General features: G+C 43.7%; 1 protein-coding gene across 1 annotated transcript; it reads left to right on the plus strand.

The window, feature by feature from the left end:
* The first annotated feature begins 83 nt into the window (after positions 1–83).
* SUPT7L (SPT7 like, STAGA complex gamma subunit) lies at positions 84–17993 on the plus strand. Its single transcript, XM_030946061.1, has 5 exons — positions 84–255; positions 484–1138; positions 7901–8225; positions 9661–9898; positions 12814–17993. Exons 2-5 carry the CDS (start codon positions 726–728, stop codon positions 13074–13076), a joined length of 1239 nt encoding a protein of 412 aa, XP_030801921.1. The 5' UTR covers positions 84–255; positions 484–725; the 3' UTR covers positions 13077–17993.
* Positions 17994–25777: the final 7784 nt, after the last annotated feature.

Consider the following 25777-nt stretch of genomic DNA (forward strand, 5'->3'; position numbering starts at 1 on the left):
CCGAGCGCCGCGGCGCTGCAGTGCCGGGGGCAGGGCGCAGATCCCGGGGTCGCTCCGCCGCCGCCCAGCGCGGCCCGGGGCAGCGTGAGTGGCGAGTTAGGGAGGGCGGCGGCGGCGGGCGAGGCGGCGACGGCGGCAGCGGCGGGCGCTTTCCTCCTGCGGGTCGGAGGAGCGCGGGCGGCGGGGGAGCCGCTCTCGGTGGCGGACCAGGACGCAGTTCCGGCTGGGCGGCCCGGAGGGGAGCGGAGCGCAGGGGTAGGCGGGGGAGGGAGGGCCGCGGGCCCGGGGTGCGGGACAACCGCGGGCCCGGGGAGGGACAGAGGGCGAGTGGCGAGCGGCGAGCGAGTCGAATGCGGCCCCCGGAATTTCTCCACGCCGCCGGTCCTGCTCAGCGAGGCCCAGGTGGGCCCACACCAGCCCTTGTTACACACAGAAGCGATTTCCGTCTCACGAGTGCATTTGTTTCTGCCCTTATCCCCTCAGGAAAAGGCGCGATGCGATCTGTAAGCTGCCAGAGTGGCACCCTGATGCCGTCGAGGACACTGCGCTGCTCGGCGAGGCAGTGAGCGACAGCGTGCTTGGCAGCCGTAACTTGAGTTGGCGACATCCCAGCCCCTGTGCCTGTTGCTGCCCAAAGTGCTTTTCCCTGCAACAAGGTCCTTTGTACCCGCAGCACTTGGTAGCCTTCTTCTGGGTCCTGAGCAGCACAGGTGACCTAAGCAGAAATGCTGCGGTACTGGGGCGAGATCCCGGTTTCCTCCAGCCAGGCCAACCGCAGCTCCTTTGACCTGCTGCAGCGGGAGTTTCGCACTGTGGAAGTCCAGGATCCCCCACTGCACCAGCCGTCTGCAAACAAGCCCCGTCCCACCACCATGCTGGACATCCCCTCCGAGCCCTGCAGCCTCACCATCCACACCATCCAGCTCATCCAGCACAACCGGCGCCTGCGCAGCCTCATCGCCACCGCTCAGGCCCAGAACCAGCAGCAAGCAGAGGGCATCAAAACTGAAGAGAATGAACCTCTGCCAGCTTGTCCAGCCTCCCCACCTCTCCCTGATGACCTGCTTCCTCTGGATAGCAAAACCCCCAAAGTGCCATTTCAGCTGAGGCACAGTGACCCAGAGAGTGATTTCTACAGGTGTGTTGTTATTTCTTTAGGTTAGATCTTGGCTGAAGGAAAGCTGAGTGTTCTAAAATATATATGTAGTTATGTTGATTCCCTTAGGCTGAAGGGTCAAGCAGTTGTATGTAAAGTATAAAACAGGCTTTAGAAAGGAAATACTTGGATTTTTCCAAGTATTTTTCCAAGGGTGAATAACGTGCACGTTGCTTGCTTTTCCTTCCTGTCTGTGAAATGTGGATGTGTGGTGCTGGTTTCTGTCTTGTTAGTGCCATGCTAAATGCACGTGCATGGCTTCGTCAGTGGTATTTCCACAGTTTTAGTTGCAGGATGTGAAGTCTCTTCTGTTCAGATCAGTTGCAACTCAAGTTGTGTTACTCTAGTTGCAAATCCAGAAAACACGTGACTAGGTTTAGGCTGTTCATCTGTAGGTTCTGCAAAGATGATTTGATAATGTATTTGTAAGGTTTCAGTGGCCTCACTGGGACAAGGTGACTATCACATTCCACCCAGTTTGGTGGGTTTCCAGTCAGAGCTGGAAATGAGCACAAGTGAAGGGAATTCTTGTCTCTGCTAGTGGCTCCACCAACTGGAGAAAGTGTAAAGAAAATTTGCGCTGCTTCTACCTCTGCTGCCAGCCTTTGATTAAATAGTGTTGCTACCACTGCCTGTCAGTCCCTCTGACAGGCATTGATTTCACAAGGAGGTGTTGCATTTCTTGCAATATTTTACAGTACTTTGTAGGTTATGTGCATTTAAATTAAGGGATTAATTCTTGCTACTATGTCCACTAATGAACATTTTGAGGGAGAGGATAACACATTTTAGTTTTTAAAATGGGTAAATGTGCATCAACGGAATGTAATTTATCAGTAAAATCCCACTGAGATCTTTAATGGCCTGAGGTTGTACAAAAAGCATTTTATTGAAAGATGTTGCATTTGGTAGCAGAGTCTCTCTGAACATTAGTGATTCTTTAGTGCTGTTTCTGGAGGAACACCATCATCCTTCTCAGAAGATACAAAGTAATTAGCAGAGATTGAAGGGAAATACAGTTTTGTGAGAGTAGTCAGGGCCTGTGACTCCTGCACTGTGGCCCTGTGGTTTGTAGAACTGAAAAGTGTTCTGATCTGTCCTCCTCAGTGCCTTCAGCTTGAAGTTCAGTTTTCTATGGCTCTGCCCACGTTTTGAGGGCTGCTTTGTCTTTTTGTTGTTCCTTCCGAGTTTTTGGGGTCCGGGTAAAGAAATGTTATTTAGTGGTCAGCCACGTGGGGGAGTGTAAGGACTGCGTTGTGGAAAGTGGAGAGAGTTTTGAAATGAAATGTTTTGTGGCTGGCAGAGTGGATTTATAATGAGCTGCAGTGTATTCTAGAATTTAATTGTGTGCTTGCTAACCCAAACACATAAATGGTTTTCCAGGGGGAAGGCTCTGAGTTGTTGTTGCATGTTTGTTCCGTACTGTTCTGAGACACATGAATTAAGAATAGCAACTGTTTTATAGATGCTGTTCTAGTAGCAAAAATGAAAGTCTATGATTTGCTGATGCCTCTGAGTGTGTAAAATCAAATTAAAGCAAGAGCATTCTTCCCCCTAATAAAACATGGTAGTGCTTAATTCTGTGCTGCCTTCTGAAGTACAGTTGTCAGAATTACAGTATTTGAATAAATCCAAATTTTAATTCCGTTTTTTTGGTCAGTAGCCTGGGTCTGAGAAGTAGTGTAGGTACATTTAGATAGGAGAAGAAAGGAAGATAAGAGTAGCCAGCCTGAATCAGATCACAGGTTTAGTTAATGTAGGCCTGTCCTCTTCTACTTCCCTGTTACTCATTTCATTCTTTGACACACTGTCCCCTTGTCTTTTATTTTGTTATCTCCTGAACTGGTTATGGTTTTCCCCTGCCCCCATACGTAACCCCTACCTCCTTGTATGATGAGGAAGAGGCAGAACTTAATTTATGGCTATTTTTGAGTTGGTTTAGTGTTATCAATCCCCCAAAGTCTGTACTAACAATGGTTTTATAATTACTACACTGTTCCTTTCCTACAGTTTTCTAGACTGTTTATAAATATGTTAAAAAAACATGATAAAAATATGTTGATTCTGGCAGAGATCCCCCAGGGAGGACCTGGACTCCAGAGTGGAGATCTCTGATCTACTCACTTGTTGATAGATTTGGACAGCTCTGGAAGGTTTGTGAAGCAGGTTTTACAGTTAAAAATAAGCTCTCTGGGTTCTTTCTGAGCATAACATATTTACTGGTGTGTCCTGTAGTTCTTTGAATTTCCCTGATGCACTGAAATATATCCATGCTTCCCAGCCTGCGGTTTTCTACATCTCTTCTGAGGTATTAAAGGAAAACGTTTTCACATTTTCTGTCTTCTGGTCCTCGTGGGCCAAGGCAGTTTAAAGCAAGAGGAGACTCACCACAGCTATTCAGCTATTTCATCCTTGCTTCTCTTTAATATTCTTGGATGAAGTACCATCTGGTCCTGGTGATGTTACAGTTTTTGGAATGCACAATAAGGATTAACATTTGGTTTTGCTTGGTGTAGAAATAGAAAAGAAGCTTGAAGTGTAATTGATGGAGAATGAGTGAGGAACTGCAAACTTGAAACTACCATTTTGACAGGAGACTCTTACCATATAACAGCTGCTAGCTTTTCCATCTTCTCTGCTCAGCTTCCTCAGATAGCATGCATCCATCTTCAAAAGAAGCCTGACCTACTCATGTGCCTCTTCTTGTGTGTGCATGGTTGGGTTCTTAACAGATTTCTCAGTCATTTGGTCATTTGCATTCCTGGCCACATTGGCTTGCCTTGAAAGGTAATCTGTAAACAAAATTGGGAGCTTACAATGGGAAGACAGCTCTTGGCAGAAGGACTTGTAGTGAAGAAATGTCTGTACAGAAGTAGAGGAGTACATGTCGGTGGGATAGCAGTTTTAATGTAGGGAAGGATTTGGAGCAGTGGTAATTAAAGTGGGCAGGAGACACTTCCCCTGATGATCTAAGTGCTTTGGTTTAGTCCGTTTCTGAGCTGACTGGTCTGGGTTATGCCACTGAGACCAAATTTATTTTTACCATTATCTGTTGAGCATCTTTTGTTCATACCTGTGCAGCCTTCTGTAGACGTAGCTGAGGTATTTAAAAAGAGACTTACCTAGGATGAGGTGTAAAAAGGCTCTTTCCTGAAAGAAAACAACTTTGTGGTTTGAGTTAGTGTGCTGTGTTCTTTGGTGCTCTCTCTGACTAGTGTATCTTGTTTCTACAATGTTCTCCTTTATTTTACTGCTTTGGGAAAATGGCTCTAAAGCAGCCTTGTTGCAGCTCATTTGGTAGAAATTCAACTTCACAGCATAATGTTTCATCAAATTGTCCTGTTCATAGGAAAAGGAGTCCCTCCCTCCATCTGCTGCTGGCTTATGCTCACCTAGGAGGGAGCAGGGCACTTCATTGCTGCAGTTGATTGAGCCTCAGCTGCTGATCCTTGTGCTGACTTAGGCTGTCCTCTGAAGACACTTACATGAGAAAGGAGCCAGGAGCTCCCCTTCCCTCCAAAAAAAACTGCCTTACAGGAGAGGAGCTTGGAGGGATGGATGGTGCTGCCTTTGTGGGGTGTCTCGATGTCATTTAACTGACTGACACAGAAAGTGGGCCTTTTGTGAGTTCTGAAAACTGACTCAATCAGAAAATAAGTCTGGTTGGTATAAATGGACACTATTTTTATGTCTTCTGTTGTAAAGTTCTGTCTGGTTTTGGTAGTGGTGGGAGAAAGCTGGCCTTTGGGTCTAATGAATTTGTTGCTTGACAGGTAGATTTCTGTCTGGAACATCATCTAGTGTTGGGGATCCATATATAAAATATATTGCACTGTTAGAAATACAAAATTGAAGAGTGGCAAGTTGGCCAGTATTTGTGATAAATTGCATACTATATATTCTACAGAGGAGATTGCCTCCATGTCACAGGCCTAATTCCCTGTCCTGCTAATCTCTGGTGACAAAACTTCAGGGATTAAAGCACTCATGTTTACTTGCAGATATATAACAGCCTTTCAGGAAAAAAACTGTGCTGCAGAGGGTGGCATTCTGCATAGTGATAATATCTGGATGGGTGCAGTTTTGGTGCTGAGTATCTGGATAAAACCTAACACAAAGGCTCTTTAGCTATGATCATCATGGAAAAGAAGAAGTTTACTTGTCCTTTTTGAGAAGGCTTGACACTAGATAGCTGCTTTCAACATAAATGTGGCTACAGGACTGTTTTTCTTCGTGTGCATTCTTATCAGAGGGTACCTGGAAGTTAAAGGAGATGAAGAAAAATAATTTTCGTTGTTGGTTTCTATTGATATCTCCAACAATATTTCAATTTTTGCTCTCTGTTCTGGCTTTTAGTCATATTTCTCTCTTGTTTATTATGAGAAATGGGAAAACAAGAGAAGAAAACATAAGAAAAACAAAGCCAAATTGATCAGCCTTACCAAGAGCAAGAAATGGAGATTTGGATTTGAGTAAAGTACCTGAAATGTCTTTCCTCTCTGTCTTTAATTGATCAGATTTCAAGTTGATTATATGCCTTCCAGCATAGTGACCTAGCTACATTTTAATGCTCACAGTTAGTTTCTTTTCCTCTAGGAGTTTGAAAGAGACATGATATTCTCTGCTAGTTCTAAGCAATGATATGCATTACTGAATGGTTGTTTTACTCTACTTTACAAGTGGCTAAGTATCCTGCTTGGGATTGCCAAAATCTGTCTAATTTAAGTTTATCTACAGTGTTTTTTCAGTGAATGTCTCTGTACTAATAGTAGCCTGGCATTCAGCTTTGGTAGCATAAGATGGTCTCCACTGCTGGCTGCTGGACAGCTAGGTATGTCCTTTATATTAAAAAAGAGATTCTTTTTTATAGACATTAATTTTATGATTTTTTTCTGATTGATTTTCTTTGATGGTTATTTATTTCTGTTGTAAACTCTTGGTCCTGGTGTTGTGTAAGACATATGGCTGTTTGTGAACTTAAGAATTCGGAGGGAGGAGTGAGGGAGATGCAAAAATAGTATGGGTGACATTTTTTAAATAAAGAAACTGATGATCTTTTAATTAATCTTGTCAGGGTGCCTGCTGTCTGCTTTGCAGAGTAGTTACATAATTGAGTAGAAATTGGGATGCTAATCATTTTCCATCAGTTAATAGCTGGGATGAATCCATGACCTGAGATTCACATACTGTTCTTAATATGTACTTAGAAATGTGATCATATGCCACTCTTAATATAGTGTGATTCCCCCTTTATTTGAATAATCAGAAAGTGTTGTGGTGGCATTCTTAAAAATTAATAATCTTCATCCTGATAGTTCTCAGTTTCACCTTCCTTTTCACTCCTCCTCACTTTTTTACTGCTGTGTCACTTTTTTTTTCAGTGGTCTTACTGCTGTGTTTCTGTGTGTCAGCTCTGAGGATCAGGGGAAGCTGAGGCTCTCAGTGAGACTGAAGGGCTCCTCATGAATTGTTGGAGAGCAGTGAGAACTTTATCAAGCCATCAGTACTGTCTGTGTGCTGTTAAATCAGGTTCTTCTACTGGAAAGAGTGTGTGGTGATGCAGGTGATCTGGGGTAGCAGCGAGGAGAATCGCCAGTGTGATGTGGAAGATGTTGGGAGAAAATGATCAGAAACAAATGGAGAGTGAAATTGTTAGCTCAGTTCTGCCCCTGGTGCTGAATGGAGTGTAAAAAACTGTATGAGTATCACACTTAGCAGTAATGGAATTTGATTTTTTGGCATTGGCATTTGAAGTCCATGTTACTGATACGGGCAAATAGATGACATGCCCTTAATTGTAAGTTGAGAAATCTGGTAGATATGTGTTTCTCCATCAGAGGCTTTGCCTAACTCCTCTGGGGAATATCTATTTGTTAACTCATGTTGATGAAAAATTTGGTTGGGTGACTATAAGTGAATGATGTTTGAAGTGCTCATGTCCGTTCTCCATCTCCTCCATCCTGTGTAGTCACTCCTTCCTGTTTAGCAACAGAGGAGGCAAGTCTTAAACCCAAGACCAGGGAATGGTGCTTTATGGCCAAACTTCTCCAGGCCTCCTCCCAGGGCCTGGTGTTCACATCTTAGGTCGCATATGGGGATACTTCTTTCAGTGTCGTGCTTAGTGACTACTGGAAATGAGAGCAGAGAAACAGTCTTTTTGGCTACAGTGTACCTCTATGAAATGTATGTGTGTCCCATTTCTTGCTTTTTTTATGTGTGTCTTTTGCTTTAGAAATTCCAATCTTGCCTATCCGAGAAGCCTTTGTATCTGACTATTAGGCGTGTGACATCAGAGATAATATGGAAGAGCAATGTAATTGACTGAGAGGGGAAATTACTTGCATTCATGTTATTTAAAATGCCTTTTTTTTTGGTTGTGTCAAGGACCCATTTAATTCACCCATTTAATTCACTCATTTATTTCTCCAGGAGAAAAGCTCTTGGGTGGGAAGGGAGATGCTTAAGGGTTCAGAAGATTTGCATCCCACATTCATGAATCACCCAAAGAATCTTGTGGCATTAGAAGGGAGAAGGAAACTTGGAAGTGCTGATTTGAAGGGAGGGGAAGAAGGAAAAGCAGATAAACACTTACTAGGTGGTATTCATATATAACAGAAGCTGTGGAGAGCCCCAAACGCCCTGCTTTCCCTTTGTACATCACCTTATTATTGACAATACCTCTTCAACTGATCCAGTCCTTCAGATTTTTGCAAGTGTGTTATTTTTGTCTTTCCTGTTTTTCAGAGGCAAAGGGGAGCCAGTGACAGAGCTGAGTTGGTCTTCCTGCCGGCAGCTCCTGTACCAGTCGATGGCCACCATCCTGGCGCACACGGGCTTTGAGTGCGCCAACGAGAGTGTGCTGGAGACCCTGACCGACATCGCGCACGAGTACTGCCTCAAGTTCACCAAGCTGCTGCGCTTCGCCGTGGATCGGGAGGCGCGCCTCGGCCACACGCCTTTCCCTGACGTCATGGAGCAGGTCTTCCACGAGGTGGGCATCGGCAGCGTGCTCTCCCTGCAGAAGTTCTGGCAGCACCGCATCAAGGATTATCACAGCTACATGCTTCAGGTGAGGGGAGCATGAGGGACCTGGCGGCACAAGAAATGTACCCCTGGTACAGTTGCTTATTCCTGAGTCTTACTGAGGGGAAGTCTGACTGGAAAACCTGCTGGGTGTGGAGAGGAGTCATCAAGGGGAAGAGAACAGGAACTTTATGACTGGAAGACAGACCCTTTTATTTGTCTTCCTAGTGAGACTACTAAGGATGGTCTACTGATGGCTTGCCTGAATTTAAGAGGAGTCCCCCAGCTCTTGAATTACCCAGTCAAAATTACCCGGTAGAGTTAAAATCAGAACTGACCGAGGAACTGAATTTTCTCCTTTAGCAGGATATTTGGGTGGTTAACATTTTGGAAAACATGTAAGCAGAGATCAATTTCTAGGCTGTAGAGTGGTTTGTGTTCACTTAAACAAGGAGTGACTTCCTTAAGCTTTAGGAGTGTAGGGTAGTATTTTGCTGATGTGCATTGTCTCACAGGTGCTACCTTCTTATATAAAAATAACATCCCAAAGAGTTGTCTTGGTTAGAAATATTCCTGCTCAAAATACCAGTTCTGTTCATTTTTGTTCAATTGTTTTTGTTGTCCTTTTGGAATCTGGGTTTTCTGCATTGTTCTGCTGCTGTGCTTCACTCTCACCCTGCAGCTGATCATTGTCTTAACAATCATTGTTCTTTATGCAGGACTGAGGTCCACAACAGCCCCTTTATTTGGAAGTATATCTAGAAGAGGGAAATAGGCTTTGCTATTATTTTTCTTCTTTGCTTCAGGTGTTGAAAAGTCTTGCAATTTTCCTGAGCACAGGACACTGACTGTTAGTTTTAGTTGTATAAACAAGTATTTGTTAGAAGCAGATGAAATCTGAAATGTTTAAATGTAATTATTTACTGTTGTTAAGTTTCTGGAAGTGCAGGGTAGTTCTAAATGTGATTCCTGTATTTTTTTAACTTCTCTAACTGGAGAAAACTTCTGTGTTTTTTGCTGTGAATCTGGCAGTGTATACTCAGGCTTTCCCCAGTGGGCGCTACAGGGCTGTTAAAGATCTGAAGTGCTTGGTTTTTCATGCTGGGGTGAATTTGTTACTGGAGGATGGGGACAGTCTTATAGGTAAAACCAAAGAGTAAAACTGAGACCTTTTGCTTTTGTTTCATGCTCTGTTTAAATTTCTGAGCCTCATCATCTCTGTTTACAAAATAACAGTGCTCATATTTATGTCAGATGTTAGTGGATTAAACCTCTTATTAAAGTCCCTTGTTACAGCACAGAAGGTGCACTTAAAGGGGAAAAAACATCTCTTGTGTAGCTGGTAAGTTGTTTACTTGTTCATTCAGGTCAGATGTTAATAATGTTCAGGGAACAGAGTGCACTGCAATGTAATTGCTATCAGAGCCTCTGAAGTCACTCTCACCTTTCTGGCCTCTTTTTCACCTGCTGATCTTTGACAGGTTAGCAAGCAGCTCTCTGAAGAATATGAGAAGATTGTCAACCCTGAAAAGGCAGCAGAAGACACAAAACCTGTGAAAATTAAGGAGGAACCTGTTAGTGATATTACTTTCCCCATAAGTGAAGAGCTGGAAGGAGATCTGGCTTCTGGTGACCAGTCTTTGCCTGTTGGAGTTCTTGGAGGTCAAAGTGAGCGCTTCTCTGCCAACTTGGAAGTAGAAGCTTCCCCACAGACTTCAGGTAGGGGTTTCTCGCTTCTCCTGGAAACAGTCTTTCAGCAGTTCCTTGTGATCTTGTTTCCCCTGGTTGGGTTTGGATTTGTGTCCAGAGATTCATGTTCCTGCAAACTTGAAAGCCGTGTTCCTTACATAGTTTAGTCACTGAATGAATTCTGGAAATACGAATGGTACTTGGTGATGTCCTCCATATTCAGAAATTACCCTGGTAAAGACAGTCACTATTTTATGAAAGCTTATCAGTGACTTATGTGAAATGAGCTTCTGGGAATCCCTCCTAGTGTCTGTACCCCAAAGCCTGCTGTACTTGGCTGAGGCCATGGAAAGTGAAATGGTGAGTCAATTAGTGGGGTTGTGGAGACCACTCTTTCCCTCAAAGTGCCATCTCTTGGTGACACTGAAGTGCACTGGTGGCAAGCATGGGAGAATCTGCTATGGCCATGCCTGCTCTATATCTACATAGAGGTTTCATTATCTTCGCTCTTTGGTGAAGCTGAACATCCTGGAATGAAAAAGAGGCAGTTTTGATTTTGCATGGAACCATCTGAACTCTGGAGTCTCTGCAATAACTATTTCTCTTAAAAATCTGGTTAAAAAACAATGAAGCTTATCCTCCTATTAACCCTCACTCATATATAGTGAGGTTAGAGTACGCCTCTAAGTCCGCATGTGTTTTTGCATTGTTATGACTTTTAAAAAACATAAATCCAGCTGATGTTTTTCTGAAAGCTTATACTGTTTTCCATGTCACCTCTGAAATGTAAACTGTTTGCAATATTGTGGGAGAAAAAGCAGCAGATTCCTCTGGCCCATCCAGGGTTGCAAGTGATTCATCTGGAAGGCTTTGTATTAGCATCTACCACTTGAGACCAAGAGGTTAGCACGCTAGCTGTATATTAAATGCCTCTTGCTTCTCTGATACAGAATTGATGTTTTCTAATTAAGAATACAAGTGCTCTGTTCCTTCCTGAAAATCCCTCTTCACTTCACAAGAGCCTTTGGAGATCTCATCTGTAAGAAGTTCCAGTCTAGACCTGGGCAGGTTGGAGAGTTGTAATATCCTGAGGAGCAAGAAAAAGCTGCTGCAATTAGACCATTGCCATCTCAAAATGCGGGTGTGAAGCCTGCAGGGAGGGCAGCGAGGCTTCAGTGTCTGAGGGCAAAACTCTCATTACAGCTTTTCATGTTCTTCCTATGTTTTTGTGGATGTGTGACATTGCCGTTGTGAGCTGGCTGCTTACTTTTATTGCAGTTGGGAAAATGGAGGCAAAATTGTTCCTTGTTCCTCCGCCTCTCAGGATAACGTGAAGATTAGCTTATTTCTGAAGTACTTTGAAGTTAAAGTGCTTTGAAGATGAAACATCCTTTGTTGATGCTTAAGTACTTTTAGTCATTAGTGACACTCTTAGTGACAGGTGACAGAGCTGAAAGGAATAAGGCTGAGCGTTGAAGAGCAACTGATGAAGGAAAGACACAGTTTAGTTTAGTGAGCACCTTTGATTATTATGTAGACTGGAGCTGTAACTCTAGAACAGCATTTTAATGATGTGTCCATTGTTGTTGAGAGACATGCATTTACTTATGATTGACATAGGAAGGCTTCCATTAAGGCAACTGAGCTAATGTAGGCCATGTTATCAGGAAGGTCTCATGAACCTTGGTTTTGGCGAAGCTGATCTGGAAAAGATTCTTGACTTCTTCATAAAGGAGAATTCTTGGCACAGACACATGTTGGAGCATTTGTTCTCTTTGTAATTTCTACTAATAATGGCCTATTGTTACTAGTATACTGATAATAGGGAATGCTCATAGGTTTGGCTCAGTACAAGAACTTTGGTTGTGCTTTCAAACTGTAGCCATGCTCTTTGAGACATGAAGTTTGGAAAACTTATTAAAATGGTTTGTTTCCTATTTTGTTTGTTGTTTTTGTAGTGGATCTTTTTTGTTGTTTTTGTTTTTTTGATTGGTTGGGTTTTTTGTTTTGGTGTTTTTTAATTTTTTACATGAGCTTACCCCCACACAAGAGAGAGAAGATTTCACAGTTTATTCAGTTCTGGTCTGTTTATGCCCATCTCAGCAAAGAGACCAATTAGTGTATTTTTAATAGGATTTTTGTCTCACTTTAAACTTAAACAGATATAATGCAATCTGTAATTACTTCTCTTGGGGAGAAAACATTTGCTGTTATCAAGGAATATGGTTTGGTAATCTTGTACAGAAAATTCTCAATCAGTGCTTAGATTACACACTAGTCCAGAAATGTTTTATAAAAAAGTGAGGCCGGGAGGAGGTGTTTCCCAGCAGGGCATCTGTGAGGTTGAGCCAAAAGGATTTCTGTCTGTTCTGCTGAAGGATGGGATGAGACCTGTGGGTGCTGAGTAGAAGCAGGCAGGCAAGCAGGCGGCTGACTGCAGTTTTGATGTCCCTGCATTTCAGTGCTGAAAGTGGTATTTGGGACTGTTCATCTACCTAGTCCTCTGCCCGCTCACTACACCTCCCCTGCAGAAGCCCAGGATGTCTGACAGTTGCAAGGACCTCTTAATGACTTCTGGACTGCCTCAAAGTCCTGCTTATGTAGGGTCTAGTCCATGTGCTGTTGGTGTACTCATTGCTGCTGGGACACTCCTTCTGGAGAGTGATGTGGAGTTGTTTCTCGTGGAGACAATTACGTGGAGGCTAATAGTGAAAGGATACCATCATATTTTTGCAGTGGTAATTGCTGGACTATTAAATAAGTCTACAGATATTTTTTTATTGATCACAGTGCTTGGGTGTGTTTTATTTGTTTTTCCCCAGCATAGTTAACCTGTGGCTTTGCTTTTGCTCCATCTCTACCTTTGCTGCTGTCCCTTGTATCTCCGTGCTGTTTGTGATTTATCTTTTTACTCAGTTACTACTGTTTGCTTTTTCCTTCTCTAGGGGCTGAGGTGAATGCTTCCCCACTGTGGAACCTGGCACAGGTGAAAATGGAGCCACAGGAAAATGAGGAGGCTAATGTACATGGCCATGGGGTTCTAGGCAGTGATGTCTTTGAGGAACCAATGTCAGGCATGAGTGAAGCTGGCATGCCACAAAGCCCCAATGGCTCTGAGAGCAGCTACGGTTCTCATTCTGCTGACAGCCTGATGGGATCCTCACCTGTCTTCAACCAGCGCTGCAAGAAAAAGATGAAGAAGATGTGAAAAGGAACAATCTTTTTATTTAGTCCTGGTGGTGTGCAACAGACGCTTGAAAGGAACTAGTAGAGTACGGTGATAATTCCAACACAGGGCTGGCCCTGGTGTGTGAGGGACCTGCATGAAATGACTATGAGAGGTTTGATGTGTAGCTCCCCTCTTTGCTGGCTGCTGTGCTCCATGCTGACTGATGAGACTGAAGATCACCCTTTACATTTGATGGTGGCACGGCTTGTTTTGGTAGATTCAGGAGGAATGTGCCGGTGAAAAGTAGTTGTGAGGAGATTTTCTAAGTTACAGAACCATTGAATACTTTGGTTTAAAGGGACCTTGTGGCATTTCTACTCCAGCCTCCTGTTCAGATCTCAGCCAGTTTAGAGCAGGTTGCTAAGGACTTTGTCCATTTGAGCTTTGAGTAGCTACAAGGATGGTGATGCCAAATCTCTCTGGGCAACATTTTTCCGTATTTGGCAACTATCACAGTAAGAAAAACAATATATTTGCATCTAGTTGGAATTTCCCATGTTCCAGCTTGTGTTCACTGCTTCTTGTTCTGTTATTGTTCATCTCTGAAAAGAGTCTGACTGCCTTCTCTAACCCAGTTATTAAGGGATTATATACAATGAGATCTCTTTTTAGGCTTTTCTCTTCTTAAATGTGGAGAAGCCATGTTTCCTGAGCTCTCCTTACTTGTCCTGTGCTCCAGCCCTCAGACCAGCTCTGTGACCTTCCACTGAAATTGCTGCAGTGCCCTTGTAAGGGGGAGCACAAAAATAAACGACATCCTCCAAACTCTATCTCACAATCGCTGAGTAAAGAGGAACAATAATTTCCCTCAGAGTGCTGGCTGCCTGCTTGCGGGCTGTTGTGGGCAGCAGGAGAGTCCTAAGTCAGGGTGTTTTAGTTGGAGAGCTGTCACTGAGGATGATGATGGTGATGTAGCAAAGATGCTGTAGCGTGGTCTCACAGTGCCATTAGCCAGCTCCCTCAGTGCCTTCACGTTCAGCCTGTTGGTTTCAATGGGCCTAAGTTCTCACTAACTCAGTCTTCCCCTGCTGTAGGCAATGCTTTATTCCTGTGTGCTGCTTGAAGGCTCGAGGACCTGACAGGCCTTAAAGCAGAACTTGCAGTGAAAACAGGTGAAAAAGATGTTGTGTACGTGAGCCTGAAAGTACAAAAGCATCCTTTGTTACCATATTGTTTGCATCGTTGAACAGTAAACCATATTTTATATAACCTTCCTTTTGCTTCCAGTGTACTTAAAGAAGCCCTTCTTCTTACTTCTTACCAGTTTGAACTCCAGCTGAGCTTTGACTTTCCTAATTTTCTCTGCGTACTTGGGCTGTGTTTCTATATCTCTGCTGGCCAGCCCATCATCACTTCCATTTCTGTGTACCTTTCTGTTTGTGTTTGAGATTGGTCAGGAGTTCCTCAGTCATCTGTGCTGGCCTTCTGTCATGCCTGCTGTAATTTCTGTTTGTCAGAAAGGACTGATTTTTTTACTTTGAGAAGGCTGTCTTTGAAGATAAAGGTTCCTTTGAGTGGCCAGGACAGAATTTGCCTTGTGAAGTTCTGCTGAGACATTCCTTAAATAAAACAAAATATGTTGACCTAAAGGTACAGGACTCTGTCTTGTACACATTTCTCAGGATTTTAAATGCCACAGTTCTATGTCTTCTGCAGCCAATACATTCACATTCTCCACCAGTTCTTCCAGCAGAGCTTACTCCCTAGCTGATTACTTGATCATCTGTTCAGGGAAGTTGATGTGGTTTTCTGGAGAGAATGAAACAGCTTTTACTAATGGTGTGAGTCTGTACTGGCAATGCAAACTTTTCCTTTGCTGTCATTGGATTGAGTGCAGCAACTTCAGGCTGGCTGAGCTTTCATATTCAAGGTTGTTATCTTGACAGCTTAGTCTGAAACAGAATCTATTTTGCTGCTTGCTTTTATGGCTCAGCTGACTGATGGATTTTTTTTTGTTCTTCACAGTCCTCAGTTGATCAACTCGGTCTTTAACTTGATTCAGTGTGTCTCTCTCTCAAAAGAGCTAGAATGAACATGAATCAAGAATGAACAGCCACTTAAACTGGCTTTATACCTGTAACCCCTTGGGATGGTTGAGGGAAATTTACCAAACCTACCATTTATCTTTACAATTGCAGGTTTATCTTTTGAAAGAATGAGCTTCAGGCATAGTATTTTTGTTTCTGTATAACATGCCGGGCCTTAATTCTTTTTTCCTAACAGTATTTCTCTTCCACTTTATAGAAGTGGAATCCAAACAGAAAATGTCTCAATGTCTAATAAGAATGCATGACCATAGGCTTTTATGGACAATGGAGTTAAAATTGTCCATCAGAGTTTTAAAGGTCTCTCCTGGGGGGTAAATTTTCACTATTTTAAGCCCAGTCAGTAGTAGAAGAGCATACCAGGAAATCTTTATTTTGATTCCCCCTGAGTCACCATTAGCCAAGCTGCAATGTCCCTGTTTTCTCAGCTGTAAAAAAGAATAGCAATATTTGCCTTTTAGAAGTGTGTTTGAGATTTAGTTACTCTGCAAGAAAAAGGCGCAGTAATCATTCAGAGAGTTTTGTGAGAGCTGCAAGCTTTTATTCCACTTCAGTTGGACTGTTGCTGGCTGGAGAATGCTTAGATGGTCACTGAAATGTCCTATATGACACAGATTTTAAGCAAAACTGCTGACCACAAAGACCAACACAACTCTGATGTTCAGCTGTCTGGGTACAAGGAAGGCATTTGGGGTGGTACCTTCTCACTCAGCTTTATATATCTACATCTAAACTTGTTCCTTTGGACCACACTTGCAGATGAATAGAAATAATCATTTCTTAGGTCACTGTCCGTTTGGCCTTGAGGTAGAAGTATAAAGCAGGTTGAACGAATGGCATTTTTAGAGAGGTCTATTTTTACTTTGTGTGCCCATGAAGTGAGTTCAACTTGACTACCTCAGCTGAAGACATCCACACTGTCAGTGTATGAGTTAAGTGATGTGGCTTAAGCCTTTCCTGGATGGGAATCAGAGACTTCCTCCTGCTGGGCCAGTACTTTTTCTTTTCTGCACATTTAGAGCTTGCAGTTCAAATGGTAGTACAGGGCTAAGAGCAGGCTGCCCATCTCAGTTAAACCAGCAGATCCAGCATTCCCCACAACACACAGAATGTGCGAGGTTGGGGCCCTGAGGCTCAGCCTGGTTTGCCCCTTGTGTCTTTGACACTGTGTGAGGACACCTGTCATTGGGCCTTTCTCTGTAGGTGCTTTGCAAACTGGTTCTTGCAGCCAGGTACTTATGCAAAGTCCATTGCACTATTTTTGGGAGCCAAATGACAGAGTGACTGCTGCCAGCATCGCTTGTTCATTTGCAAGATTTCAAGTGGGCTAAAAATGAAAATATAGCGTTCTCTAGTGCTTTGGTTAAACCTCATAAGTGTTAATCTTAAGTGCTTTCTCTGTATTGTTCATGTGCAGATGTTCTGTCTTAACTTTTTTTTGTGATTTTTTTTATTATTTCACATTCCTTTTCCATACCCATTTCACCCTGTAACACGCACTATACAACAAGCCAAGCCTGAGTGCTTCAAGTGTATTTAAATGCAATGCATATTCACTGTCTTGTGAGTCAGCTGTGTTGTTGCAGTGTAAGGGAGAAGTGCTACTGATTCTCTTTGGGCTGCATGTTTATGCAGAGGTGAGAAACCCATCAGCATCGCTTATACACTTAAAAATGCAGGCGGAGTAATAACTGTACCTCCTGTTCCCCCACTGTGCTAAGGGTTGCAGCTGACTTTTGTGTGCTTGACGTTTCCTTTTATGCATGTGGAAGCTTTACCTTCTGGGTGAGCCCTTCGCCTCTGAACATTTATGGTTCTTATATTTTCAGTGGCATTCGTCATGCATGAAATAGTGAAATGTAAAAACTAGCTCACAAAGTCAGACACAGACTATATGCTCTTTTGATGAATCAAAGAAAATTTTGCTAGGTGTTAATGCAGCCTTGGGCAGCTAGTGAGGTGTGTTCATTGACCATGTTATCCCCAAATTTCAAACCACAGTGAGATTATGCAGTGGGTTGGAATGAAGCTCTGCTCTCTCTCTACTGTTTCTTGCTGATGGCTGGTGAAGCACTTTGCTGACCCACCTGCTTCAACAGTCTGCAGTTTTTACAGTTCTTTCATCTTTCTCCTTTGCTTTCCAAAAGTGGGTGGATGAAAAATGGGAACAGTGAGTATTGACCATGTCCGTATCCAGTAGCATTGATGTCTTACAGTGATTTATTTTGCCATGATTGAAATTGGTAGGAACTTTGGTATCAATTTGGAGAGCAAGATCTGTAAATTACTTGGCTTTTGAAGTGTTTTGCATAGGAATCATACAGGATTGTAGTTGAGAGAGTGCTGTGTATCATATTCCTTTTCCCCTCTAGCAATACCTTTTTATTCCTTTTGAAGAGTTTTGCCTGGTATCCAGTAAAGTTCGCTCTATAAATGGCAGTGTAACAATTTAACGTGTACAGCTTTATGTCAGACTACACTACCTAGTGATTTAATTCCAAGGCCATCCATGATAATTTGAATATGCATAATGCTGTGCAGAAAAAAGGATGTTTCCTGCATAGAAATGTACAATTTAAAAGAAAACAGGAAAACAAGATTAGGTAGGGCAGGTGAGGCCAATCTGATTATGTGCTCAGTTCTGAGACTAATGCACATGTTATGTGTGAAGGATGTTTTACTTAAAATGTTTTTGTACACGCATGTGAAAGAAATATGTAACTTTGCTTTGTGTTTATATGGAACAGAATTACTTAGAAATATTTCAGGGTTGGGTTTTTTTTCCCTTGCTCTCCTGGAGAGAGTGGCTTTGTAATTTCTAATAAAACGATTCAGAAATAAAAATTCAAAAGATGTTGTGTGTGTTTTTTGGTTTTGGAGAATGGTGCTGTGAACACAAAAGCCAGTCTTGGGGTTCTTTTTACCCTTATGTGGGATCTGGAGGAGACATTTTGCAGGCCTGAATAAGGTACTGGGATCATGTATCACAGCCAGGAAGACAAGAAATGTTATTCAAGGATGTGGCCAGGGAAAATGGAAGTCTTATTTTGCACAGGTGCCAGTGCTAGTGAGCCCCTGAAGTGATATTAGAACCACAGTGCTACTATTGGTATTCAGCCAGCATAAGCAAGTGCTGTTTCTGGGGCAACTACTTATATGCACTTCTACTACTTATATTAACAGACTACCTAGGAGCCCTGCTCCAAGCCGTGTGCTTTGCTCTTTTATGTGCCGGTCTACTTATTTTACATTCTGCTTTTTTTTTTTTTTTTTTTTTAGACTGCAGTGAATGAAGCACAGTGTGCTTTCCCCTCTGTTCTGTCATGGTAGGGCTGAGGAAGGAGATTTGAAGATTGCTAGCCCTGCTAAGCAATTGCGAAGAGCACACCCTGAATTAGGATATTGGCCGAAGAGTGAATAGTGCTCGTTTCCATCACGCCTGTGCTTCAGCGCAGTCCGCCTGCACAGCTGAATTGATGTCCCGGTCCCAGTCCGGGGCTGCCAGGACCTGGAGGCAGAGGACAGCAATGTCCCCTTCCCATTGCTGCCCACCAGGTCAAAGCCCGAGCCCTGGGATCGCTCGGCTCCAGCAGCCTCGGGAGCAGCCGGCAGCCCGGATGGCAGCCTCGGGAGCCTGGGGGTCCCGCACCGCGGCCGTGCCCTGGCTGCCTGCCGAGGGTCGCCCGTGTGGGCTGCGGGCGCGGCGGTGGCCGCGGGGCGGTGCTGGCCGCTCGCCGCTGCGGGGCTGCAGCCAGGCACGGCCGCTTGCGCTGCAGCCGCAGCCTCTGCGCTCCCCCATAAACCCCAAACTCCAAACCCTGCCGTTTTCGCCGCGTCTTTTATTTTGGAGATTAGAATCACCTCTTGGTTGCTATGGAAACGCTGCGTGAGAGAAGTCGACCTCATTATGAGTTGGGATGAAAAGTCCTTAGGGGTGGGCTCGGCACCTTTGCAGCGGGGAGAATGGGGCTGTGGGATCTGTGGCAGGGGCGTCGCTGCTTTTGCAGGGATCCTCAGTGGTTTACAGAGCTTGTCAGTGTTTCCCTTCAGCCTCATCAGGCCAAAACCAGCCCCTGCTCCTGGACCATTTCCCTTGGGAATCGGCTCAAGAGTCGTGGCAGCATCACTTGTGCACCTGGACTGCAGGTGCCCTTGCTTCAGCGTGCGTGGAGGCTGTCACTGCAATAGGCAGTGGGGCTGCAGCAGTGAGCTCGATGAAAGGCTTGGGTGTTGTGAGGGGTCTTTGCTCCTGGGGCATACCCTCTGTGTGCTTTTCCCTCAAATCTGGGCTGCCACCTCTGAGCCCAGACTGTCCCTGGAGGTGTGCCTCGTTGTCAGCGTTGTGCCCATCCAAACATCCTGCTGCCTCTGCTCGTCCTTGCCACCCAGGTTTGTCTCGTCCCTCCCCTGACCTTTAATGCTCATTTTCCTCTTGACCTCCTGACAATATTTCTGTGCCCTCACTGCCCAGCTTCTTGTGGCAATTACTGCTGCCCATCTTGAGTTGCAAACACACTTAGGAAGCAACTTTTTTTCCCCGAGTGAAAAAAAACCCCAAACTATTAAGATTATTTATCTGAGTTGTAGGCGAAATTTTCTTTCTCTTGGTGGAGGAAAGGAAGCTGGAACTTGCTGTAAACATAACAGTTGTAAAAGCTGACTCTTAGTTATTCCATCTTGTTGCTGTTGGACAAACTGCCTGGCATGGAGGGTGTGCTCGATTCCAGCTCTGGTGTAAACTCCTCCATCCCTTCAGGCTGAAGTGGGGGGACAGGCAGAACTTATACAGCAGGAGAAGATGAGGCAGGAGGCTCTGCAGCAGCCAGGGCTGAGCATGGCATGTCCTCTGGGGTGGGGTCTCTGTTACCCTGCTGTGCCAAAGCTGGCATTTGTTAACCCCATGAAAGATTTTGTGAACTACAGTTTCTTAGCCCTTCTGGGCATCAATTTCAGAGTATTTGGAGAAAGGCTGGAAAAATGATAGTATTTGCCAATACTAACACTAAAAACAAGAAAAACAGGCTCCTCTCCTCTCCTCTCCTCTCCTCTCCTCTCCTCTCCTCTCCTCTCCTCTCCTCTCCTCTCCTCTCCTCTCCTCTCCTCTCCTCTCCTCTCCTCTCCTCTCCTCTCCTCTCCTCTCCTCTCCTCTCCTCTCCTCTCCTCTCCTCTCCTCTCCTCTCCTCTCCTCTCCTCTCCTCTCCTCTCCTCTCCTCTCCTCTCCTCTCCTCTCCTCTCCTCTCCTCTCCTCTCCTCTCCTCTCCTCTCCTCTCCTCTCCTCCTTCCCCCTTTTCATTTTCCACTCATGGAGCAGCCACAATGTTGTTTTTGCCATTCCCAATTTTGCTGGAGGAGCTTCAGTGTGCTTGGTGAATGTGACATTGGTGCTGCTGCAGCAGCTCCTTTGAAGACAGTGATGCTGAATGTTTAGCCAAACCCTTCTTTTTCATCTGCAATGTACAGTAGTGAATAGACTTAGATGAATGTAACCAGACCAGTTTGACACTCTCCATCTTTCCCTTTTGACAGTCTATTGAGTCTTGTAATTCCATAATTTTGCTATTATTTGAGTCAATACAAACTCTTCTATTGTACAGCAGTCCTGGATTTCTCCACTGAAGAAAGGAAACAAGGAAGCCAATTGCTGGTAACTCTGAATGCCTAAAGAAAATTACATGAACCAATTCTTATCTAAAAAGCTGTAGTATATAAAAACTGTCTGAGTCTTCCTTTTATAGTCTAAAGAAACAAAACCACACCTCCACTTCCCTGCTTCTTTGATGGTCACATTGAAAGCAAATTAGTTGCATTTATATTGTGATATCTGAATTAAATTTGTCTGATATGGCTGAGATGTCACAGCCCTATTAACTACAGGTGCTCTATAATACAGTGCCTTTTTACACAGGCAGGTAGGATAAAATAAATTATTATTCCTTGTCTACTGAAGGGATTTTTTCTGTGGGAAACAGTGAGCAAGCCAGCTGCATCTCAGTATAACCAAATCTTTCACAATGCCTTCAAAAGAAGCACAGAAATTAAATAACTACAGACACAGTCCTTCTTGTATTCATCTCCTCTAGCCCAAAGCTCCGAGACCTTCCTACACTCATTTCCAGTCTTTAAAAAAATTAGCATTTCACAAAGAAACAGCAGAGCTCTACAGCTCTCAGCAGTGATTTCTGTTGTTGTGTTTTGTCGTTCTATTTGCATGCTCAGTTTTGATAAATTATGTTCTTGGGTTGGGTGCAAAATATATTTCTGAAGTGAATGAATGAATGAATGTATGTCTCACTATGGAGCATCTAATAAGATAACTTCTGAGATCCCTATCTTGTGAGGTGTTTAATTATACAGAATCATCCTAGAAAATATTAACTGATGTCTGGGTCCTGAATCAAGTGTGAATGAAAGATATCTGATCTTGAAATTGTGGGCTGGAAAGGAGGTTGTGGGCCAGCTTGTGGGCTGGCCACGGACCCTTATGCAGAGACAGTTCTTTTGCTGTTTTATAAATTCTTCATGAGTGTGACATCTTCCCCGGTAGTAAGCAGTTTCAGAAACTACAGACACAGACTTCAGTGCTGTTTGTGGGAGTTTCTAGGTGGTTTTAATGAGGCACAGAGGTAATTTTGCAGAGTCATGCTGCAAGTAGATGTACCTGTGAGCGCCAGTGTGGGGCTGTGAAAGAACTGGTTTCTTTTTGGAGTGGCAGATAGAAGAGAAAGTGACAGTCTGTGCAGAAAATCTGTGTGCAGCCTCCTCATGGGGAGAAAACATGAGCTCTTGGAGCATCTACTGAAAATTCATAGAGGGTGAAGGATTTAAAAGTGAAAGGAAAGGCAGAAAAGAGAGAAAGATGAAACAAATTGTTCTAGAAACCGCAGAAGTTAAAAATTGCAAGTCTTGATTCCTCCCTCTCTCTCTGCCTGGAATCCCTCTGCATCCATGAGATGTCAGTGATTCAGACTGACATAGGGAAAGCTGAAGAGATAAGAGGGCAATATATGTGGGCATGTATTGAGGATGTACTGAATTAGTTGGTATTTGTATATGCATCTATCAAGGCAGAGATATACAGAGAAGTTATATATGTGGCTGTGCTGTTGCCATCATATAATTTACAGTTCCCAAGGATTATGAGTAGTTCCTGTGCCACTTCTGGCATCATCTTGTGGGATGTGTGACCTGAGGAGTTGTGGGTACTTGAGATAACCACGAAGTGCTCCTAGTCTTTCATCTAGCAATTCAGATAAGCACATCTGTGATTTTAAGTGTATGAAGAACAGGGTGTAGATGTGCTTTGAATTATGCCTATACCTCAATGCTTTGCTGAATAAGGGCAGCACAGCAGAGTAATGAGCAAAATTAAAAAAAAAAAGAACCAAACTAAAGGTACTTATTGGGCTATATTTAGGTCAGGATCTGCAGTTCATTTCTCTGGACACCTGATGCCTCTAGCTAACTGGCATGACTGGGCTGCTCCAGGAATGATATTTTATTCCACTGATCTGACAGCACCCAAGGTTTTCTTATGCACAAATGTCCATATCACTAAATCACCTCTGCCATTGTTAGTGCTAATTGGCTCCCTGACTGTAACCTCAGAGGAGCTTGATAAGCCTGAATGGAAGCTAAAGGCCTGTCTCCCCACACAGTGGCCCTGGGACAACCTGTGAATATATAACAACCTCTGCTTTCACATCATGCTCCCTGGTCTCGCTACAGAGAGGCTTTCAAAAGCCAGGGCTATCACCCTCACCATTTTCTGTCAGGACTGTTTGCCCACACAAAAGTTGAAGCATGCTAGGCACTGGTAAATGTTTGCTTTCCATCACATTTTTCTGCTAGTGGGTGCCTGTGTGTGCAGTCGAGTGTGCTGGGCAGGCTCCAGCTCCTGGTAAACAAGAGAGACAAACCGGGGACGTGAGCAGAGTGGGAATGCAGATGGGTGTTGGCATGAGGTCAGATGCTTTTACAAAATACCACCCTTCATTTCAGCTGTGTCATGCTTTCTGATGTGTCATTTCTTATGATGGATTAGACAAAGCTAGCAATCTTTTGGCAGGCTGAACAAAGCTTATGCAAGAGTAGATCTTTTTAGTGAAATTTCCCTTTCAGAACCCTTCTGAGAAATCCTAAATTGGCCTGGAAATTCTGCTCTACATGTAGAAGTTCAGTGTGTAATCCTGAACAGAGCGTAAGTTTTGAACAGTGATCCTTTGAGGATTAGTCAAAATGTATTCTTTTTCTTGCAAAGAATTTTTTTATCCTTTTCCAAAAGGAGTGATGAGCTTCTCCTATTAATGGAAGAAGAGAAAGGGAGAAAGGGAGTGGCAGAGCTGACATCTGTAGTTCCTGCATCTGAATTGGGTTCTGTCATTTATTTTATATAACCAGAAAATCTTTTGAGAAAGGAGAAAGGGATCAGGCTGTGGAGAATGGAAGAATCATTATTTTGTTCCAAGGAAAGTGAAGGAGGAAAACCAAAATTCTGCCAAGAGAAAACCAGTGTTCTTTGTCCTCTGTCACTTTCATTGCCATCCCAGTTAGTACAGTTGAATCCCAAAGGGAAACAGAAGTAACCAGAAGGTACAGAAGTATTTTCATATGTTTTCAAAGCATGTTGCCAGTCAAAGCTATTTACATTCTCTCTTTATCTTGTCAGTCGTAGGCCTTGAGGGTTTTCTTGTCTTTTTGCTCTCAATGTGTGTGGGTGAATTATGGCATCCTCTCTGCTCCCCTCCATCTTCTTTAAGGTCTCTGCTTGATTTCCCAGTGACATGCACACAGATTTTCTATTTGGCAAAATGTGGCATCATTATTCCACACTCCACTCTAAGTCTTATGTGTCAGTCTCCTTCCAGCTTTGCAGGTTTTGTTTGCATAAATGAGGGGATTGCAACAAAAAGAATCTGGATTGGCAGCTCTGAAGACTTTAATCCTCTTTTCATCCACAGAACAAAAATAATGCAACAGCAGTGTGACTGGGATGACTGCTATGCTGGCTAACACCAGGGACCAAACTGGGGAATTCCAGAACTTAAAAGCACAACCCCTTTTTATAACCTGAGCTGAGGCAAGAGGTCTGTAAGACACCTGTAAGCTCTAGGGGCTGGGAAGGCAGAGGCAGAGCTGGGCCACAGCTGGCTGCTCAGTTACATGAGTTTGCTCTGGAAATGAACTCTTTCCAAGTGTCTCAGCTTTACAGCATTGCGAATCCTGTGCAAGTCACTACCTAAGTGATAACAGTATCTTACTGGCCATACCAGAAACTGGATTCAGTCCTAAGCCTGAGGAAGACTAATCCTTAAATCAAGTTAATCTTAGATTCTCTGCAGATGTTACTGGTAAATTTACTGGGCTTGTTCTACATTAAGGATTCTGTCATGGGTTACAAGGTTAATGGTGCTCCTGGCTGTTCCTGATGTCAAGCTCTTGGATGAACTGGGGTAGTCATTTTCCTGTGCCTCATCTGGAATTCTGTGTGCAGAAACAGAGCTGTCCTGCCACAGGTCTGCCTCAGAGTTCATTGGAAATACACAGGTGGAAGAGGTGGCCCTGTAGTCCATTGTCTCCTTCAGGATCACTGGGATAGAAATGATTAATTAATTACTTTTGTCCCATCTCTCCTTGAAGATCTTGAGTGATGGGAGACTCCACAGAGTCTTGGTACATGACCAAGCTCTTCCCTTACTTTTTAAATGTATTTTCTAACGAGCAACCTGCATGTTTTTTGCTGCAGGTTAAGGTTCCATAGGGTGTGTTGTTGATTTCCTCTCTAATCCGTGCCTTTAAATCCTGTTTTTGTACTGGAGGTTGTTCAGTTGTGTAAAATCCCATGCACACCCCTTGTCTAATGCTTTCCTTCCCCAGACCATTTCTACAGCCTATTAAGGTCATGCTGAGTTCTGACCTTGTTCTCCACTGTACGTGCAGTCCCGTGCAGCTTAGTGCTAGCAAATTTAGTAAGCATAATCTCTCTTCCATCAAGCAATCTGTAGTGGAAAAAATGGATAGAAGCAAGCCAAGGACAAGACATACTGAACAGTTTTGGAGAAACAGCAGTGGCAAATAACTGATACTATTCTCAAAGGTAATCCTTTTTGGTTTTGCACTAAGTTCCGAGATCTGGGAAAGTCCTATTTGAATTAAAGGTATTTTAAAATAATTTTTAATAATGTTTTCACTAGCTGTTGTACCAGCTGGATCTCAATCTCGAGGTTACATTTCACCATTCTGAAATTATTTCACAGAACAGAGTGGCTCTACTCATAGCCTTGATTAGCCCATGGGTCACTTCCAGACAGGTGGCTTATCTCTCACTGAGAGGGCTGCACTGCACTGGCTCCAGGGCTGGCTGTGCCAGCCAGGCATCACCAGGCATCACCACGCTGCCTTCACCTGCTAGAACATGGGCAACTGCTCTCACAGTCAGAGTCAGTGGCAGAAAACACAGGATCTTCCCAGTAAGGTGGGAAATGTGCTGCTGTGTAAACTTTGGCAGAGTTTAGCCCCAAGATATCAAGTCTGATCTGGGGAGGAGGCTCCACTGTGAGGAGTTCTGGCACATAAGTTTCACAGACCCAGCTGATACCTGCTCATTTAGAGAATAAATAAAGCAGGATTTAAGAATTA

This window comes from Camarhynchus parvulus, chromosome 3 (assembly GCF_901933205.1).
Source record: "Camarhynchus parvulus chromosome 3, STF_HiC, whole genome shotgun sequence".
NCBI lineage: Eukaryota > Metazoa > Chordata > Aves > Passeriformes > Thraupidae > Camarhynchus > Camarhynchus parvulus.